The 22,695-nt window shown below is 40.4% G+C and overlaps 1 protein-coding gene and 1 long non-coding RNA gene across 4 annotated transcripts in view; one reads left to right on the top strand and one right to left on the bottom strand.

Annotated features, from left to right (window-relative positions):
• The window catches only part of PGM5 (phosphoglucomutase 5), a 184,590-nt gene extending 165,101 nt beyond the window's left edge, over nt 1-19,489 (bottom strand). For all 3 annotated transcript variants that reach the window (XR_014057539.1, XM_081503851.1, XM_081503867.1), the window contains exon 1: nt 19,072-19,489. Coding sequence is in view for 2 of the 3 variants with exons in the window: in XM_081503851.1 (XP_081359977.1) it covers nt 19,072-19,332 (261 nt within the window). In the remaining variant the exon portion in view is untranslated. The remainder of the gene's footprint in view (nt 1-19,071) is intronic.
• On the top strand, nt 1,201-22,166 carry LOC145511288 (uncharacterized). Its single transcript, XR_014057746.1, has 3 exons — nt 1,201-1,256; nt 1,383-1,512; nt 21,403-22,166. It is a non-coding gene; the product is annotated as an uncharacterized LOC145511288 (long non-coding RNA).
• The last annotated feature ends 529 nt before the right edge of the window (nt 22,167-22,695 follow it).

Genomic DNA, 22,695 nt, shown 5'->3' with positions numbered 1-22,695 from the left:
ACATCAGACCTTCCAATGAACACCCAGGATTGATCTCTTTTAGGATGGATTGATTGGATCTCCTTGCAGTCCAAGAAACTCTCAAGAGTCTTCTCCAACACCACAGTTCAAAAGCATCAATTCTGCGGCGCTCAGCTTTCTTCACCGTCCAACTCTCACATCCATACATGAGTGTTTAGTAGAACACTACAAAAGTGAAGTTGTGTGAATCCCCAATAAATGACACTGCCACTTCTGCTTTGCTGTCTTGGATTGCTCACTATGGGAAATAACGGCCACCATGTCACTGGGACAATCAAGGAGGCCCTGTGCAGCCACCTGGACCGAGAGCACCTGGGTTCTCCCACCAACAGCCAGCATCACTTTCCAGCTGTGTAAGTGTGTAGGTGAGCCATCTTGCACTGGATCGTCTAGACCCCACCAATATGCAGCTATGATTGAGTCAAAACATCTTGCCTCCTGTCCCATAGAAACTGTGAGCAATAATAAATATCCATTGTTATTTTAAGCCTCTAAGTTTTGTCATAATTTCTTACACAGAAATAAATAACTAAAACAGGGACAGTGAGGAAAGGAGTCAACTCCCAGCTTCTACCTTTAATAATCTGATGAATGATGGTACCATTTATTAAAAGGGGAAAGATATAGGATAAAAATTACATTCATTTAATCCAGAGCCATGATAAATCATGTTCCACATGCTTTTGTTATATTTTATTTCATCATTCAACTCATTTTGAGTATTACCATGAAACAAGCAATGTTGAAGACCTTGCATATGCAGCAATGAAAGATTAAGAATAAACACTGTTCTTAAGGAGTAAGCCTATATATTCCAAAGCCTGAAAAATATTTGTAACTTAAATTCATTATTTTCTCTCTCTTCCATTTTTTCAGAACTATTCTTATAGAAATAGTTCTCAAAGGGGGGAAAGTTATGTGTATGTACATATTTCCTACAGTGGGATCTAAATATTAGAGGTGAAAAATTTAAAACAATTCTTATAAATGTCTAATAATGAAGAACCTGTCAAATAAAGTGTGATGTATGAACTTATGGAATATTCTTCAGCCATTTAAAAGGGTAATCATGAAGATCGAGCAGTTGGGCAGACTGGGTGAACAGTCCACAGAGTTATTCTCCTCTTCCACAGGGCAGAGCTGTTGCTGGGCAACAGATGCCCAGCCAGCGGCTACATTCTCCAGATCCACCCTTGTAGCTACGTGCGATCATGTGACCAATTCTCAAAATGAGGGTAAAACTAGTGTGAGAAAGAACAGAAGTAATGCGTGTTTGTTCTGGCTAGAGATGTTTGTTCTGGCTAACACGTTAAGAGACGTTAATACACCTTTCTCCTCACTGTTTATTTTCCCTTGCAAAGGCTCAACACAGGTGACCATGCAGCTCTTGGAGATGCCAGCACTAGAAGATGGAAAGTACCTGAGTCTCTACCTCCTCATTGGATGGACAAGAGTCTCTGCCCACCAGCAACATCCACATTGGACTATTATGTGAGTGAGATATAAATTTCTATGGTTTAAGGCAATAAAAATTGCCTACATTTCAAGTTTATTTGCTGTAACAACTTACATTTTCTTAAGCAGTAGAGAAGGAACATAGACAATAATTTAATGCTAAGTCAAAAATGTAGAAATCTAAATAACTTTTAAGCGATTGCAAAAATGTACAATTATGTACACTTTGGGGCTAGCACTTAGAAAAATAATAAATAAATATGTACAGAAATAAACATGTATAGTTTGTTAAATAGGAACGATTATAAACATATCTTTATCTTATTAAATTTGAATTTTTTAAAGATAACATCTAATCTGTTTAAAGGGAAAAAACACACTTGAATAAAATTTCAACCTAAAACATAGTGGAAATTTTACCTGTGTAGATCTACTCATTAACCCCCCAATATGCCCCCCAAAATGCAGTAATGCTGGACACTGTAGATAACTCTAGTTTAGAGAATTCTAAAAGGAAACAAGTGCTGGAGGAGATGGAGGAGAACGAGTGATGAGGCTTCTAAGACAAGGAAAATCATGAAGATATTTGTGTATCACAGGAACGCTCACCAAAAGGGGACCTCAGCAGAAGAGGATTTAAATAATCAAGGGGTAAGATGACCAGCTCAGTCAGTACCAGTTAGCCTCTTTCCCCAGCCACTCCTGTCATTGTCCAATGGGCTCGTGAACACAGTGGCCAATGATGGCAGGGACAGAGGTCAAGCGTGGGCTCACCACATGGACCTCTACACACTGAGGCCAACATGGCCACATCTACCACTGAGGACTCCACCTGCCCCCAGCAGAGACCAACCCTCAGTCCAGTCTCCACCTATGTTCACATCACCTTCTCTGTGTGTCTGTGTTCTCCTCTTCTGTAAATTCTCCCTCTCCCAATTCAATTCAGTTCAGTTCAGTCACTCAGTCATGTCCAACTCTTTGCGACCACATGGACTGCAGTACGCCAGGCTTCCCTGTCCATCACCAACACCCGGAGCTTGCTCAAACTCATGTCCATTGAGTTGGTGATGCCATCCAACCATATCATCCTCTTTCATCCTCTTCTCCTCCTGCCTTCAATCTTTCCCAGCATCAGGGTCTTTTCAAAGGAGTCAGTTCTTCTCATCAGGTGGCCAAAGTATTGGAGTTTCAGCTTCAGCATCAGTCCTTCCAATAAATATTCAGGACTGATTTCCTTTACGATTCACTGGTTGGATCTCCTTGCTGTCCAAGGGACTCTCAAGAGTCTTCTCCAACACCACAGTTCAAAAGCATCAATTCTTCAGCACTCAGCTTTCTTTATAGTCCAACTCTCACATCCATACATGACTATGGAAAAACCATAGCTTTGACTAGACAGACCTTTGCGGGCAAAGTACTGTCTCTGCTTTTTAATATGCTGTCTAGGTTTGTCATAGCCTTTCTTCCAAGGAGCAAGCCTCTTTTAATTTCATGGCTGCAGTCACCATCTGCTGTGATTTTGGAGACCAAAAAAATAAAGTCTGCCACTGTTTCCATCATTTCCCCATCTACTTGCCATGAGGTGATGGAATTGGATGCCATGATCTTTTTTTGAATGTTGAGTTTAAAGCCAGCTTTTTCACTCTCCCCTTTCACTTTCATCAGAGGCTCTTTAGTTCCTCTTTGCTTTCTCCCATAAGGGTGTGTCATTTGCATATCTGAGGTTATTGATATTTCTCCCAGCAATCTTGATTCCAGCTTGTGCTTCATCCAGTCCAGCATTTTGCATGATGTACTCTGCATATAACTTAAATAAGCAGGGTGACAATATATAGCCTTGATGTACTCCTTTCCCAATTTGGAACCAAGGCAAATGTCATCAGAAAAGCTATGGCTTTCAAGATCTAATAACTGGTTAAAGAAATATAACCTTTGGAAGCTCTTTGTATAAAGAAAAAGCACCCAAAAAGTTAAAAGATCTAGATTTAAAAGCTTTTGCACAACAAAGGAAACTATAAACAAGGTGAAAAGACAGCCTTCAGAATGGGAGAAAATAATAGCAAACGAAGCAACAGACAAACAATTAATCTCAAAAATATACAAGCAACTCCTGCAGCTGAATTCCAGAAAAATAAACGACCCAATCAAAAAATGGGTCAAAGAACTAAACAGACATTTCTCCAAAGAAGACATACAGATGGCTAACAAACACATGAAAAGATGCTCAACATCACTCATTATTAGAGAAATGCAAATCAAAACCACAATGAGGTACCATTTCACACCAGTCAGAATGGCTGCTATCCAAAAGTCTACAAGCAATAAATGCTGGAGAGGGTGTGGAGAAAAGGGAACCCTCTTACACTGTTGGTGGGAATGCAAACTAGTACAGCCACTATGGAGAACAGTGTGGAGATTCCTTAAAAAACTGGGAATAGAACTGCCGTATGACCCAGCAATCCCACTGCTGGGCATACACACCAAGGAAACCAGAATTGAAAGAGACACGTGTACCCCAATGTTCATCGCAGCACTGTTTACAATAGCCAGGACATGGAAGCAACCTAGATGTCCATCAGCAGACGAATGGATAAGGAAGCTGTGGTACATATACACAATGGAATATTACTCAGCCATTAAAAAAAAATACATTTGAATCGGTTCTATTGAGATGGATGAAACTGGAGCCCATTATACAGAGTGAAGTAAGCCAGAAAGAAAAACACCAATAGAGTATACTAATGCATATATATGGAATTTGAAAGATGGTAACGATAACCCTATATGTGAGACAGAATAAGAGACACAGATGCATAGAACAGTCTTATGGACTCTGAGGGAGAAGGTGAGGGTGGGACGTTCTGGGACAATAGCATTGAAACATGTATATTATCATATGTGAAACAGAACACCATTCCAGGTTCGATGCATGAGACAAATGCTCAGGGCTGGGGCAATGGGATGACCCAGAGGGATGGGATGGGGAGGGAGGTGGGAGGGGGGTTCAGGATGGGGAACACATGTAAACCCATGGCTGATTCATGTCAATGTATGGCAAAAACTACTACAATATTGTAAAGTAATTAGCCCCCAACTAAAATAAATAAATTTATTTAAAAAAAAAAGATCTAGATTTAAGTCTTGGCTCCACCCCTGATCTAAGGCAAATCATGTAATTTCTCTGAGGCTCGGGGTCTTCATCTGCAAAGTCTAGAAGGTTCAGAGTCATGAAAAGTTACTTAAGATGGCATTACATAAACCCTTTATGAGCTTCAACATGACACAAATCATGCTATTGCCTTACCCAAATTGTCTCCCCTCCCCCATTTAAAATTTAATTTTAGACCTTAGCTAATCCTTCAAACTATCACTTCCCTTTCTGAAAGTCTTAGAAGTACTATCCTCTGCCAATGTTGCAGACTGCTACCTTGCAAGGAAAAGATGGTCTACTTCTAATACTGGCTTTGGTTTTGTTTACAGCGTTGAAGTAGGCAACATCTGACTTTTACTCATGTGTGAAATCCAGTCTCAGCCTGGGGAGGTCTGAGCTGTGTCACTCTGCTGTTCCCTCACTGACCCTCCCAAGGGGGCACTGGAGGAACAGCCATGGCCACACCATATGGTCTGTCTTTTCTTTGTTTGTTTTGTTGTCAATTTTATTCCATTCTTCTTCAATGCTCCACGTGATGATTTCATGTTCCCATGCTGGAAGTGTTTGTTTACTAAAATCCTTATACAAGAATTGAATTCTTTAAGGGATGAAATCCATCTCAAAAAATAGCCATAACAACTATCTTAACAATTATATACTTCAACTAGAATTTGTTTTCCTGTTAAGTGATATTGCTTTGTTTTATTTTATTTTGAGAATAGCCTTGACACTTAACAGGATACATTTTTCATTAATTCTTTTTTTTTAACACGTTTAACAAGTTTCTGTAAGCGAAGGGGCACTTCAATAACATGGTTTGCTTGTCTTTCAATTTGCAAAATCCTACCGTTAAAGTGATATTCTAGGCCTTACTTAATGGATTATTAAAAATCTTAGTGAGAATTTTGGAGGCCTTTTCTTCAGAATTCAAACACATTTCAGAGTTTCTTGTAAATTGAGGATTCTCTGAACTGTATATGATAACGTCTGTGTTTGGCTGGAAAAAGAGAAATCCCACCCAGCTCTGCACCAACCCGGGTGGGCCTTACTGCTCCTAAGAAACATATCTTTCAGTTCCACTAGGAAAGGGGGCAAAGTAGACCCAAGTCACTGTCACTTACACATGCACATACAGGCACACAGACACAGGTCCCAGGATCCACAGGTAGCCATGAGAACACTGTCACACAAGTGCCTGCAGACACACATGTGAGGTATACACTTCCCCAGACACACAGATACAGAAAGCCAGCACAAACTTGTCACCCAATCTTAACTTCTAAATGCTTGGGAAAGGGAGGGTGTAGACAGTAGCCATGTACAATTATCATCAATCATATCCCATGATGCAGTTACTTATAATCCCTGTGAGTCTATTCTTCTAGATGCCAATGTCTTCCACCAGCTCTTAAACCTCACCTAGATTGCATCACTGTTTACTCCACCCATGAATAGGCACAGCAAGTACCTCAGGAATTGATATGCCCCTCCACATACCAAAGACCAGTGTCCTGAGAAAGAGAAAATTTTATTACAGGAAGCTTTCTCCCAGCATGTCCATACTTTACACCATGTGCTATGTACAACGAATTATTTAACTGATTTTATTTCTGATGGCTCCCTCTTTTCAGAATACTAACAACAACTCTTCTAAATTAGATTTATTATGAGTTCAGTTTCTAATTAACTCAGATTAAAGTCCTAGAGAGCAGCAATATATAATTTAAACCCTCAGGCTAAAATCTCAGAGTAGATGCAGAATTTTGATTCCAAATGATTACTCCCCAGCAACATAATACTAATGAAAGCAGGATTGTTTTCATGTGTAAACTCCCTTAAATAAGATTTCCCCTTTATGATTTCCTTTTAACTTTAAATAAGTCATAAAAAAAAGAGTCCCAGAGAGAGAAAAGAAAAAGTAAGCATGACATTCTTCAGTATCCTCTGTTCACTATGTCACATCCCTATAATTCTCAAAGTGAATCAGAGAGAGTTAAAGAGCACACTAAACAGAAACTTCCTTGATGGTTCACAGAGAGTGCTGTTCAGGACCACACAGCCACCACCATGTCCACCTATGAAGTGCATGGAAAGTCATAAACACAAAGATGCCTGTTTCTCATCTTCTTGATTAAACAAAAAACAAAAGCCATGAAGGAAACCCAGAGTCAAACTGCCATGGATGGCAGGGCTTCAGTCTCTTGTCCCAGCTGTCAGAGATGAGTGCTAGCCCCTGACCAGTGCTGCACATGAGTAAGCAGGAGATGGTGAAGTAGAATTCTGAGAAATAACAAACTTAAAACATGGATGTGGTTATCCAAACATCAAGGGACTTTTCCATTTGCACATGGATAATTGTGCAGTTATATACTTTGTTATAGGGAGGCCAGATGCGAGCAACGGAGCTCATCCCCAGCTGCCTGTTGCCCTGGAAGTCTAGCCTAGGGGCTAGAAGGAGAGACGAGCTCTCATTAGATCCAAACCAAGACGGGTTTCACATTCAATTCCCAACCTCTCAACAGGTGTAGACAAGTCACAGGTATCTGCAAGTTTGGCCCAAGTTCTGTTCCTCAATCAGTCCACCAATTCTCAAGGTCTCACTGAGCAGATATCAAGCTTTCCTTAAGTGCAAAATGGGGGCAATGAAACTAGAGCTTATGTTCCTACTGGTAATTAGGTGCTTGGAAGATACTGAACTCTTTACCTTAAGACAGAGGACGTGGCTCACTGAAATAAAAAAGGGCCTATCTGCTGCCGCTTTTCAAAGTGATCAAGCCAATTGGATACCAGGATAAGAACTATTGGATCTATCTAGGTCAAGAAGGTGGGGTTGAGTGCCCTGAGATAAACTGAGATTTTGGTATTCGATAGGAAATGATGCAAAAACAGATTTGCCACCTACTGACTATATGACTTTAGAAAAGATTCTGAAATCTCTGTATTTCAGTTTTGTTATCTAAAAGATGTAGGGTGAAAGATAGCAACAAAGCCAAACTCTGTCCGGTTCAGTGTCTGGCACCCAATAAATCCTTGATGTATTTCCTTTGTCTTCCTTGCTGGTATCATTTTTTAATTCTTAATTATGAATTTCTAATTCACAATAATTGAACACATTTGCTGTTTTACTAACCTGCAGTCATTTTTTAATCACAAATATATAAACATATATATATATATATATGTAACATTTGAAGAAGTGAAGTGAAGTGAAGTGAAAGTTGCTCAGTCGTGTCCATGGAATTCTCTAGGCCAGAATACTGGGGTGAGTAGCCATTCCCTTCTCCAGGGGATCTTCCCAGCCCAGGGATTGAACCAAGGTCTCTCACATTGCAAGTGTATTCTTTACCAGCTGAGTCACAAGGGAAGCCCTATATGACATTTATATATTATATATGTGACATTTATACATATATGACAAATACATATGTGGAATAGATGACATTTAGGAATTATTCATAAGAAGAAAATAAAAATCATCTGTAAATCTAAAAGTGATTACAGTAAACATTTCAATGTCTCCCTTTTGTCCATGTGTCTTTGTGTATCCCCCTCTCTCTTTCATTTACATATTTATTTATTTTTACAAAAGGGAAAGATGTAGCCAACATATTTCACTTAATATATCTACTCCTTCCACGGAGCCTATCTTTCTCTGTCACTGAATATTTTCCACGACATTATTTTGCTGTACAGTCTTCCATTATTTAAATGTACCATGGTTTACTGACCAATATAAATGTGCTCTTTTAGCCAAGTTTTTATATGTAAAACTAAAAAATGTTTGAGGACTAACTCACACTATGGAATAAATCAAACTGAAAGTAGCTTGCCACTAATTAAATAGAAAAATAGTTGTGTCCATGGGATTCTCCATGCAAGAATACTGAAGTGGGTAGCCATTCCCTTCTCCAGGGGATCTTCCTGACCCAGGGATTAAACCCAGGTCTCCTGTACTGCAGGCAGATTCTTTAATGTCTGAGCCACCAAGGAAGCCCCTATAACATGTCTACACATCTGCACAAGTGAAATGTCTTCTTTCTTCTTTAACCACCAAACCTGCTCACTAAAAAACTGCTGAAGTCCATGATGAGAAGTGAAAGGACCATGTCTGTATCCTTGTCTTGGCCCAGATCTTCTTTCATTGCCCCACCTATGCCTCTGACTTGCACCATCCACTGGTATGTACCACGCCAGGCTGCTAACCTACCCATGTTGCTGAGCTCACAGTAGAAAGCTGTCCATGCAAGATTAGTTCTTGACTGGAATAGCAAGATTTATATTACTTATGTTTCTTACTAGCAGTCCATCCAGCTCCAGCACAAATTCTATTTATTACCACAGAAACACAGGGCATTTGGGAACACTTAGTCACTTCCTTCAACCCTGTGCTGTCTTCAGATATTTCTGACATCTGGGACTCTGCTCTACACTCTCCTTGAATATACCCAGGGAAGAAGATGTATCTTTGGGGATAGGGTGTCCCAGGCACATATACACACATATATGCTACTTGATAAACTATATAAATGCTTAAGAATACTTTCCATTTGGAATCTTTATAGGTAGACAGAAATATATATATATATATATATACACACACACACACAAATATTTGTTTTATATATATATATATATATATATATACATATACTCACCTAAAACTCAGTATTTTTGGCATTTTTATAAACAGTGTATTATTCTACACATATTACTGTATATGTGTATATTTTTTCCCAGGAAAACCTCAGTCTCTCTTTATAGCTATGCTCTAGTCTCTCTTTATAGCTATGAATAGTTGTCACAGTCAATTAAAATACAAATATGTGGATCTTTAAATAAATTCCATCAGACCAGTATCTGTCTGGTTGGGAAGTAATTACTGTCCATTTGCTAAATGACTCCATCCCTTATACTATTTTCCAGTGAACTAAAGACCTCTGGCAATCATAGATTTACAACTCAGCAAGATTAAACAATTTACTGTTATTTATGACAGCAAAGCTGGGTCTTCTGTATTATATTCCACATTAGCATCTGTCACTTTACATTTGGGAGATCCTGTCCAAAAAAAGATTATACCTCATAACCAAACATTCAGCAGGACTGCAGGAACAGGCACCCTGACAAACATCCTGACAAAATACTTTAAAGCATCACTAGAGCTTGCAGCTGTGCGTTTTCAGACGACTCAGCAGATGAGCATGGAGTTTCTTAGCCTCTGCTCAGTCTGTTCCTTTCAGTAATCTCTCACATGGCCCAGTCCATTAGGCTTGAAAATCCTCATGAAATGAACAGATTAAGATCTGGCCTCAGTGGAGCAGGTATAGAGGGGGTGGGTCTGCTCTTAGCACAGTCTAAGTCTCAGAAAGATTTTAGATTGAAAAGCATGGCATTGACTCAGCTGATTCATAACAGGAAATAATGCATAGATCATGCAAAAAAAAAAGTCTTGTATGTTGAGTTACAGTCTATGCCAGAGCAGCTGCTACCACCTCAAGTACCGTGACAGGGTGCATGTGCATGTGTATTTGTGTGTGTGTGAGCGTGAGTGTGTGTGTGTGTGTGTGTGTGTGTGTGTGTGTGTGTGCATGTGTGAGAGGGGAGAGGATCATGACTTCAGCAGTTGCCTCCCAAGCCTTAGCCAGCAGCCTGCAGAAATGCCAAAAGCATTGCCTATGGAACTGTGATCAACAGGCACCTTCTATCAGTAAGGCTACTCAGCATAAAAAGCACATATGCACATGTCCTTCTTTTATTTTAACTGGAGGAATAGTTTGGTTTTAATTGAGTCATATGAATCAATAAATAATTGATAATAATCCATTACCTCATTCAATCCTCCCAAAACCCTGGAAGATGTGGGAGGAAGTATTATGACATTCCTTAGTTTTATAAATGAGGAAACAAATCCCAGAAACCTAGGCGACTTCCCCACAGTCATATATGTTGCAAATAGTATAGTACCATAATTCAAATTCAGAGCATCTCTTTTCTTCACTACTTATTAGGGATGTGTTTAACTATGAAAGCAGTGCATACATATGTGTGTAATTACTTAACAAAGAGACATATATGAAGTAGAAAGGATCCTCTCTCCCCATCACACACACCCTCATGCCCTAGATATATTCACTGTTAACTGTTGGCAGTATGTTCCTCCAACTCTACTTTATATATCTAATTATATACACGTAAGTAGGATCATGCTACATCATGCTACACATGATCTACTAATTGCTTTATTTCACTTTAACAAACTATAATCCACATCTTTCTCATGTCACATATAGACCCACTTCCTTTATTTATGGATACTAATGCATTCCTGGTATGGTTGTGTCATAAATTATGTACCTGCTCTCTACTGCTGACCATATAAATTGTTTTCAAGTTTTCTTTAGCAAAATGCTGCAGTTAGTATTCTTGTATATAAATGTTTCCACATTTGTATTAGAAAATTTACAAGATGGATTCTTAGATTAAGAGATTCCTAGATAATTGGACAAGTATTCTATTAATTTAGATATCTACTGCCCAACTGCCTGATGAAAAAGTTGTATCAATTCAACTTCCACCAAGAGTGAACAAACGTGACAATTTTCCAACATCTATGCCAGCTCTAAATATTTTCTATGGTTTTTTTTTTCAAATTAATGGATTGTTTTTATTTGTATTTCTTTGGTTACTAATGACACTGATCATCTTTTCATACATTTGTAGTTGTTGACAATATTTCTTATAAATTGTTTGAATTTTTTATTAATTTCAGAAAGCATTTCATATATTATGATACTAGCCACTTGCTGTAAAACTATCCTCCCAATATTCTGTGGGGTCTTTTGTCAAGCAGGATAAACTCTGGTCCTATGATTTCAAATTCCTTTCTCTTTTTCATTGTAAATACATTCATTGTAAATACAAAGCCAGATATCCCTAGCTAGCAAACCAGATTCTCACTAGAGGAAAACAATAGAAAGGCAATAATTGTTCTATTTGTACAAAATACCTATTAGTAGAGACTTGGAAAAGGAAAGAAAATTGTGACCTTATGCCAAGAAAAAAATGTCTTTGGGGACTGAATATTCCTAAAAAATACAGGCATTACTCCAAAATTTGATGTCACTAACAATGTAGGAGATGAAAGATATTGTGGGCTTTAACAAGTCTTGTGTATATCCTAGATATCCTCTTATTCATAACTAATGTGAGTCAAGTCAGATGAAAGAACCCAAAACTTTCCCTTTGGCTATGCAAATATAAACAGTAAAGGCATATTGGCCAAATCTTGAGTATTTGCAATTAGCTGTCAAGGCTGTACACTAACAAAGGACATTGCATTCCTAGCTTTCTACCTTCAATTTAAAAATCCCTGGGCAATATAGATCTTTTTTGTTGTTTGCTTTTTTTTTTTTGCTGCCTATTATTTTCAAATAACCATATTCAAATTTTATTACAGTGTTCATTCATGTCACTGTTGTCTAACAGAAGAGTGGCCAAGGCCCAAAAGATGAAGGTTAAGGTTGCTAAAGCCAATATCTTTGTTTAGATTCCCCCAAAATAGGTTCCAACTTTTATTCCTCAAGGCTGTACAGAAACTAACAAACTTCTAGAGTTCACAAAGGGAACAGATGTTTTACAGAAAATTTTCAGAGCAAGTTTCAAGCATAATGCTGCTGATATGTATCTGTCTTTTCAACAAACATCATTATGCTTTATCACAAGATTTAATAAAGCAGCTTAGTTAAAAATGCCATCTGGGTCTCTGGACACATTAAACAAAGCTTAAAATAACCCACCCCAGCAACTGGGAGGGCCCAGCTGTTCTCAAAACCTCTCCTACTCCTTTTACTTCCTCATAAAAAAGTAAATGAGGACTTGAGGCTACAAGAGTAAAGAATGAACTGACCCAAACAGGGAGATGGGTGGAACCAAGGGCTCCCTAAAACTTGCTATTGCTTATATAATAGATTTCCTATTTTCCACAATTCTGGGAGGAAGATTTGGGAAGGGAAGCAAGATAAAGTTATGGAGGGTCCTTTAGGCTTTTCTAATGTACTACACACCAGTCCTTCCTAATGTCTGAGCCATAGTAGACCATTCCATTCACCTATTCTGGAGTTGACACCAGTAGAAAATACAGAGCAAACACTATTCAGCTCTTTTCCCTTCTAGAGACAGGACCTGGAGCCGGCCACACCCAGATTTCCAGATCCATTCCAGGGAAGAAGCCTTCGTGTTGAAGCACATGTTTCCCTCTCTTGCTTCTTGCTTCTTTCCTCCCTACTTGCCACCCACCACCACATCCTAATTTGCTTCTCTTCCAAATGAGTGTTCCTTGTCTTTGGCACCAAGCCAAAATTTGTTCCTCAGATAGTTCTCATAATTGGCCGAGGTTCATATATTCTCATTCTTTGCAGCAAATACCTCTTCATGATCTATTGGAATCAAATACAATCTGTGACAGCGTCTATCCAGAGGTCACACCCAAGTCCCTTGCTGACCCAGCATTCCTCATATTTCACTTTATTTTCTACCTCTAAAAGATTTCACAAGACATTGAGAAGCTCTTGAATTCTATAAGCTCACTGCAGGCCAATATTACTATCATTAATGCTGATCATCATGTGGCCAGTACAGTGCATGACTAGCCAAAAAATGGATTTTCTCTTGGCTAAATCTTGTAACAGAGCTCTACATTGTTTCAGTTCATACATAGAGTCAAATTATTATGTGAGATGTAGTCAGTTGACCATAATAATACTCCCTTGCATTTCTTAGTTTTGTGGATGTTACAAAATGTTTTCATAAGCAGTGCTTCATTTGATTCCCAGGATAATTCAGAAATGCAGTCATACACAATTTATAGATGAGAAAACAAGTGGTTCCTAGGTATGTCAAGAGGCTAAAGCTGGGCAAGTTGGACTGCAACTTGTTTGGCAGAGCTAGAAAATGAGGCAAGCCTTCCAGCTGCTGATTCAGTGCTTTCTCTATCATACTTCATGCCTCCTGGGCTAAAGTCAAAAGACAGTGTGGTTATCATATGAAGAAATCAGGTTTGGGCTTGTCAATTCTGTATCTGTAGTATTTGGTGGGGCTTCCCTGGTAGCTCAGCTGGTAAAGAATCTGCTTGCCATGCAGGAGACCCCGGTTCTATTCCTGGGTTGGGAAGATCCCCTGGAGGAGGGCATGGCAACCCACTCCAGTATTCCTGCCTGGAGACTCCCCATGGACAGAGGAGCCTGGTGGGCTACAATTCATGGGATCGCAAAGAGTTAGACATGACTGAGCGACTAAGCACAGCACAGCACAGGACTTGGTGACCTACTTTTATTTTATTTAACCGATAGTTGCTGTAACAATCCAGCCCCATGAAACACACACATACATTTTAAATGCTAAATTACAGAACTGTGCTATCTAGTATGGTAGCTACTAGCCACTTGTGGCTAAGTTGAAATCTTAATTAATTAAATTAAAAGTAAAATTTGGTTCTTTAGCAGCATCAGCTGCATTTCAAGTATTCAACAGTGAAGTGTCCTAGTTGGCTAAGACAGTGCAGATTACAGGACATTACAATTCTCACAGTAAGTTCTATTAGACAGTGCTGATATACAGTATCATCTTAGAGAAAGAAGACTTTAGAAAAAGTCAGAAACATCTTAAGGCAGGCACAGTGCTGTCATCTGTTCAATATTAAAGATAGTTTAGGACTAAAAAAGAAGAATGTAACAAAGAGGAGAAAGATAGACAGGTAGTCTTAGCCACTGATGGATCTACCCAGGGAAGGGCAAAGGCATTCTTATAGCCTAATATTATGATGCATTTAGCTTGTCAAGACATTAGAATAAGTTGATACATAGAGGATCTAAACCCCTGAGGAGTATCTAAAGCAGTTGCAAATAGAAATAGGATAAAAATAAACTCGTTACAAACTAAGTTTAATCACAATTCATTTAAATAACACTATTTACTCCATGTACTTAGTTTTCTATACTTTGTTTTTTTGCTCTATATAGCAGGACATAATCTTTAAAGGGGGATTTAAATACTTCTGGAGATGTTTCAGATAAATTCACATAGCCCCATAAAAACTACTTTAAAAAGGTGGTTTCTTTACATTTTTCATTAACCTATTCAAATTGATTATATAAAAATCCAAGAATCCGTTTATGTTACTGCTTAGTCACTTAAGTCGTATCTGACTCTATTGCAACCCCATGGACTGTAGCCCACCAGGCTCTTCTGTCCATGGGATTTCCCAGTTAAGAATACTGGAATGGGTTGCTATTTCTTTCTTCAGAGGATCTTCCCAACCCAGGGATCTAACTGGTGTCTTCTACATTGGAGGAAACATACTTTACCACTGAGCCACCAGGGAAGCCCCATTGTATTCAAAAAAACAAAACAAAAAACCAAAATTCATACCAATGGAGGTGGCTATTTCAACGAACTCTTATTCTGAAGATTGGTAATTAAAAAAAGAGAGGGAAATAAACACATATTCTGTCTTTCTATAAGGAACTATATTACAGGATAATCAAAGAGCCAACTAGTGAGAAAAATACCCAGTTTATAGAAAAATGTCAGCTAAAACATACAGATGGAATTAGAGAATATGAAACTCATCATTTTGAAATCTCTAATGAAATAATCAGTTCAAGTCAGTAACATTAATGAATGCTAAAACAATCGGGTAAAAGTTGATAAGGAACTGAATATTCACATGGTATGAAGTTAACCCCATAGGCTACTGCTAGTCCCAAAGGGGAAAATAATGGACCATACCACCATATCTCTATAATCATCTCAGAATCACAAATGATGAAACAACCAGAGATTATGTTTCCTTGTATTATGCAACTGAATACACACCATTGCCTATGAAATAGTCTTGCAAAAAGAAAAATATTAAACCTGAATCTAATTAAGCCTCTAGACTGATTTCTAGTTCTCACACATACACATACATAGAGGAAATGGAATGAAAAGGTAAATGACACCATAAAGAAGTAATCAGAAAATTCCAGAAAGGAGGTGGAGGAAACATTTTATAGAAAAAAAGACAACTGACCTAGTCTCTTCAAGTCAATTTCATTAACAAAATGAAAATAAAGAAGGAGGTACATTCTAGGTTAAAAGAGACCTAAGACAAATGTTATGTGTGTTCCTTGATTATAAGAAACAAATTTGAACAAATCAGGTATAAAAGACATTTCAGAGTAACTGAGGAAATCTAAAGGTAGACTGAGTCATAAATAATATAAAGAAATATTTTTTAAATTTTGTTTGGAATGTTAATGATATTGTAGTGAAGTGAAAGTCGCTCAGTCATGTCCGACTCTTTGCAATCCCATGGACTATACAGTCCATGGAATTCTCCAGACCAGAATACTGGAGTGTGTAGCCTTTCCCTTCTCCACGGGATCTTTCCAACCCAGGGATTGAACCCAGGTCTCCTGCATTGCAGTTGGATTGTTTATCAGGTGAGCCACAAGGGAAGCCCTAATGATATTGTAACTATCAAGTAAAATGTTATTCTTTTTTAGAGATTCATACTGAAGAACTTGTGGGTAAAATTTCATTTTTTAAAATATACTTTAACCCCTCAAAAAGATGAATCAAATATAGAAAAATGTGAACAATCCAGGACAGGGGTATATGGATGTCTTAACCTATCCTCTCCACTTTGCTGAAAGCTTGTAAATTTCATAACTTTATTACAAAAATTCTTTAAATCTCAAATTGTACAGGTATTTGTCCAATCTATTTCAAACTCTATGAGATATTAAAACATTAACAGTGTAGTTTTACCTTCAAAAGATTGAAGGCAAAAGGAGAAGGGAGTGGCAGAGGATGAGATGGCTGGATGGCATCACTGACTCAATGAACATGAATTTGAGCCAATTCCGGGAGACAGTGAGGGACAGGGGAGCCTGGCATGCTGTAGTTCATGGGGTTGCAAAGAACCAGACATGACTTAGCAGCTGAACAACAACAAGTGTATTTTATCATTTTAGAAATTCTGAAAACTTCTGTTTTCATCCAGCAACTATAAAATCAAAGACCAACTATCATTTTTTATAGAAAATGTGCTTTGTAAAATTAACTTTTTCTATTAAAATCAAGATTTTCCAGAGAGAGAGAATGTAGCCCACCTAGTCAGATTCAAGTCAGTTCAAAGAGAATAAAGACTACATTCTACTATTTTTTTGATAATTTATGAATATCCAATGGGAAATCAAAAATGGCCAAAGGATTTGGAATCTAAGTTCCCTATTCCTGAGTATAGTCAGCAGGTCAAGTCAGGAGGCAAGTGCATCCCCATCAATTTGCAATCACGCAAGACCAATTTTGCTTACAGCGGTCCCTTTAAACAACCTTTCTCCTGAAGTCAGCCTTCTGATTCTCCACTTTGCTTTATCAAAAGCTCCAAAGAAGGTGAACAAAATGAGGAAAAGATTGGAGAAAATAGGTTGTTTGAAGTCTTGATAAAGTCAACCATCCCTTTCCCCCATGCCCATCCATCCTAGAAGTAATACTTTCACATTAAGAGATGGTGCTTCTGTGTGGACTTTAGTTTGTCATTCTTTCCTTCATAACTGCTAGATTAAATTTGACTCTATTTTAGGCATATATTAACATATGCTAACTATCTCCTAAAATAAACTCCACTCTTAAAGTTAATGTGTGTTTATCAGAGAAGACCCACTGAGGTAAGAGACTGAAGAGTCCTTAGGGCAAAGTGTGCCAATAAATATTATAGCATAATAATAATTTGCCCATGCTAATCACCAACCGTAGCTTCAAAAATATCCAGACCCATAATAAATACTGGACAGGCTATGTTTCTATCCTTAGAAAAACTGGCCCAGGAAGGAGTATGAAAGCTGCCACAGCTCTTCCAAGGCTCATTATTCTCCATTATTCCATGGGAACAGCTTTGTCAGACAAAAGTAAAAGACTATTTGTCAGCCTCTCTCCAACTCTCTGATTCAAGCCAACTTTCATCAATCCCAAGTGAGGAGCCAGAGAGAAATACAACTATTGTATATTCAGCAGCAGCATCTGCTGGGGTTAGAGATCACAACTCCACAACCCAATGGGTTCCCAGTTCCCTCACCCCCACTTCCACCCCAACCAGGCCCTGTTTTTCCCAACTGCTTTTTGTTTATTAAAAAAAAATCCTCTTTCCCTATCCCGGAAACACTGAGAAGTGGAAATTATAGTAGATAAATGTAAAGAATGAACAACCTTAAAGCTGTTTTTTTTAAGCAAGACATGAGAAAATTAAAAAGGAGTTGGAAAGGAGGGGGGAAGAAATTCAAATGTCAGGTAATTGTTTAGTTTCACTTTTTAAAATGCTCATATTCATTTATACTCATTTATTTAAACCTCTGCAGAGGTTTCCCTTAAAGAAAAGTTCTATGTGTGTGGATCTGACTGTATTAACAAAGCTGAAATTGCTCATTTAGACAATGTTTCCCACAGAAATCAGGGACCGTTGAAGTTAGGTATTCCCCTTGAGATGCTGCTGGCTTTGGAAAGGAGCAAATCAGGGTATGAGGATATGCCAAAAGGTGCATCAAATTGTAGGACAGGAAGAAAGAGGGGAGAAGGATAAAACCTCAAGGTCTGAGAATTCAGATAGCAAAAGAAGACTACATAGGTCGTGGGAAAAGGGACAGAATGAAAACTGCAAGGGAGAAGGGGCCTGAAATGTCAATTGTCAAAGGCCATCTAGGAGAGAAGTTGGGAATAGCTTTAAGAAAAGCATGGCAAATCTCATTTCTGACGATTTAGATTTTTCTCCGGGGAACTGAGATCCCAGTCCGTATAGTTTCAAATTGACCTCCGCCTCCATTCCTTTCCTAGTCAAATCAATTATGAAATAACTCCACAAACCAATGATATTAAAAATCTTCATGCTTGCCAAATATGTCAGAGATAAACACTGTGTGTGTGTGTGTGTGTGTGTGTTCTGAGCCAACACTACTGTTAAATTTGGCAGAGCCAAGATTTAGAGTGAAGACTGCAAACAGAATACACGAGTGGTGGGGGTAGAACTATTTTGGTAGCTGGAGGGTAGTGAAAGTGATCAGAGCAAATATTTTTAAAGGGCTGAGGAAGAGAAAGTTGAAAAGACCAGCGAGCAGGTGCAGAACATGGTCAGAGTCCAGGGAGAGGTGAGGGCGATGTGGCATCCATCGGGATGCCCGGCGGGGCTCAAAGAAAGGCTAGGAACTCTTAAGGCCTTTCAGAGTGGCTGACACAACGTAGCCCAGGCGTCCCCTGTGCGCGGGGGACGCTGAGGGGGAGACAGCGGTGGGGCAAGGGTAGAGAGCCTGGGAAAGCAACCGAGCCGAGGTGCAGGATGGGGGTCGGGGCTGGGTGAGGGGCTGGCTGGAGGAGGGGGTGGCGGACTCCAGGGACAGCGGGTCACTCACCCCGTTGGCCGCAGCCATCTGCACCACGATTTCCGTGGCCGTTCTGCTGAAGTACCTGCCGTCGCTGCCCACCACCATGGTGCAGCCCTGGCGGTCGCGCAGGTCGATGGACGACAGCACGCTCTGGATGAAGTTGGGCAGGTAGTTGCGCTGGCCCTCAAACAGCCCAGTGGGCCGCCGCAGCCCCCCGCCTCCCGCCGGCCGCTGGTCTTCGTAGGGTGCCGTGGGCACCGTCAGCACCGGGATGGGGCTCCCCTCCATGGCGCCTCCTGGCCGGTCCTGCCGCGGCTCCCGGAGCCGGAGGGAATCTGCAGCCCGACGGGGCCCCCACCAGCCTGGCGGCGCGCCCGAGCTCCGCCTCGCGCCGCGGCCCCCTCCGCGGCCGGTCCGCGCCCGGCGCCCTCCCGCCGTGCAGACCGCTCCTCCCTCCGCGCGCGGCCCCTAGCTGCCCCGGCAGAGTTTGGCCTCTACCTTCCAAGAAAGTTTGCTCCCGCCCAACTTCCTCTCTGGCCGGAGAGCTCGATGTGCCCGAAGCTGCTTCTTTCTGCTGGACTCACTTTCGGGGTGTCCCAAAAGTCCCTTCCCAGTGTCAACTACCCTCACTGACTCTAGGACGCCTCCCGGCACGCCTAACCTGAACCTTCCCCGGGTGATCGCGTCTCTCCCGCACACCCTCCTTTAGAAAACAGCAGCGGGGTGGGGAGAGTTTGAGCAGGATCGGGGGTCCACTTCTGCACCCTTGGCCCCGCTCCCCTCCACCTGGCAGTCCTGCCTCCCGCCGGCCTCCCAGGGAAAGCGCAGTTCACAAGCACCAGTTTCTCTTTTGAACAAGGGCAGGGGTGGAGTTGGGAGGGGGCTGAAACCTTTTGCCATCAGAGAACAGCCCCAGCCAAAAATAACCCTGGAAAGGCGAGCTGAGAATTGTTATCTTCTGCCAGCGCTGAAATTGGAGGCTGGGCGCTTCCAACGTGTCTGTGTGTGTACACACACCCCCCACCACCGCCATTTGTTGCAGGGAATCACACACTGTCAGGCCCTTCAGTCCAGCAAGACCCACCCAGCTAGCCACACTTTCCCCAGGCTGTCTGAAGGCAGCACACTTTTTCAGGAAGGAAAAAAAATTTTTTTGCTTGTTTGTTGTGGTGGTTGCAACAGCAGCAACACTGACCGCACAGATGCCTGTTTCCTTATTCTCACCCTCTCACCCTCCCAAGCCCCGCTCCTGCTTAGCAACAGGCTGTCCCACACTGTACTTGTCCACACTGCCGAGCTCTCACCAGGATCCATTGCTTTCACTGGGAGGAAGGTAAAGCCCTTTGTAAGGTCCTATCAGGGATGAAAGAACAAACCCAAACTAAACAAGGACTGGGTACCAGGAACTGGGCTTGTTCCTTTCACAGGCATTCTGGCATTCTGGTGGGAAGGGGGCTCAAAGAAGGGAGCCTTCTCTCCATAAAGCCTACCAAAATATCCCAATTCAAGAAATTCCCTATAGAAAATCAGAGTGAAGAGAAAACAGGCAAAAAGCATAAAGCCCCAAAACAGAAGACACAATTCTTTTTTTTTTTTTTTTTAAACTTTTTGGCCATGCAGCATCTCCCCAGACCAGAGATCAAATTTGTGCCCCCTGCAGTGGAAGCACAGTGTCTTAACTGCTGGACAGCCAGGCAAGTTCCAAGAAACAGTTCTTATTTTTGTTTCTATCTCTTTTCACCCTCAAAGCATTTTTGCACCCAATAAAGTCACTAAAATCTCGTGCTCCTTCTTCTTCTCTAAATATCATCCACTTCCTGGGACTCAGCTCAATTTGCTGCAGTATTATAAAGTATTTGATCATAGTAAAATTATAAAGTATTTGATCATAGTAAAATAGTTCACACTTATGTGCTGTTTTGCAGTTGACAAAAGGCTTTGCATCAGTCTTTAGAGACTCAAAACATCTAAAATAAGTAGTAATGGCATTCATATCATTCCCATTTTACAGATAAGAAAGAAGGCTTTCTGTGAAGTTGAAGGAAGTGGAGATGGCCAAATTCTTGGCCAAATTCAGTCCAAATTCTTATATGGCCCCTTCCCTTTTTATTAATATCTTTAAAGTGTGAAGTCATTAACTGAGTCCTATTGACAGTAAAGATGTTTTGCGTTTGCGTGTGTGGTTACTGTTGTTGTTTTGCGTCCACCCTATCCTCAGACACCCAAAAGTCCATTCCACTGTAAGTTAAAGTTCCTGACTTTATGGTCGAGGGAGCCTTAGCACCAAATAGATTGTCATCCCTTCTACTATAGTGTGGGATTCTTTTAATCACTATCTAATAACACTTCCTTTTACAGGGAAGCACAGCATCATTCCCAGAAGAAGAGAAAGTCGTTAAGTGCTCAGTCCCAGAAAAGACAATCTTCAGACTTGGGGACTTGGCGACTCCACCCCCAAGCTTCAGAGATAAGCAGAAGGTCTCCAGTACTTCATCTCTCCACTTTCAAGGCATGCCTCTCTTTTGACATCACCATCATTCTCTCCTGACACAGCCCAGCTCCTGACACAGCCCAACTCCTTCCCCAGGGCTGAGGACAGGTCAGGTACATCTCAGACAGGATTTTAGAGCTTTACCTGCCTAAAGGAAAGCCTCTTCCCTTGTCTAATCCCCAAAGACCAGAGATTCTGACTGGTACAGTTTGAGGCAATGCACTCAACTACATAGCAGGAGCCCCACAGTGAAAGGGGAAAAAATTTCTCCAAAGTCAGGGGGTGCTGGTTTCCAAAAGGAGAAGAGATGGGCAAACAAACCATAATTGTCCACCACACAATTGACAATTCCACTGATTAAGTCTTTCGAAAATTTCCTTTTCTCTGAATTCATATAGCACTTGGTATCATTCATAAGGAATGTTCCATGTGCTGCTACATCTTACAATAGGTTTTCTCTCCTCCAACTATATGTGGCTTGGAATAATTCCTTATATTCTCCTCACCTAAGAATCATTACTGTGAAATGCGGATTACCATAATCCCAGCCTCATAAATTGCTAAGAGGATGAAAATATTAGTACAGTGCCTGACAAACAGAAAGGCATTCAATAAATGTTAGATATTCATATTATTGCCAGCAATGTACTTTTCATTACAATTAATGTCCTATATCACTACGAACAAAACTAGTGGAGGTGATGGAATTCCAGTTGAACTATTTCAAATCCTCAAAGATGATGCTGTGAAAGTGCTGCACTCGATATGCCAGCAAATATGGAAAACTCAGCAGTGGCCACAGGACTGGAAAAGGTCAGTTTTCATTCCAATCCCAAAGAAAGGCAATGCCAAAGAATGCTCAAACTACCGCACAATTGCACGCATCTCACACGCTAGTAAAGTAATGCTCAAAATTCTCCAAGCCAGGCTTCAGCAATACGTGAACCGTGAACTTCCAGATGTTCAAGCTGGTTTTCAAAAAGGCAGAGGAACCAGAGATCAAATTGCCAACATCTGCTGGATCATCGAAAAAGCAAGAGAGTTCCAGATAAACATCTATTTCTGCTTCATTGACTATGCCAACACCTTTGACTGTGTGGATCACAATAAACTGTGGAAAATTCTGAAAGAGATGGGAATACCAGACCATCTGACCTGTC

Source organism: Giraffa tippelskirchi, chromosome 1, assembly GCF_054371585.1.
Source record: "Giraffa tippelskirchi isolate mGirTip1 chromosome 1, T2T-mGirTip1v1.2.pri, whole genome shotgun sequence".
Lineage (NCBI taxonomy): Eukaryota > Metazoa > Chordata > Mammalia > Artiodactyla > Giraffidae > Giraffa > Giraffa tippelskirchi.
The sequence above is the reverse complement of the archived record's forward strand: the minus strand, read 5'-3'. Positions and strand labels throughout refer to the sequence as shown.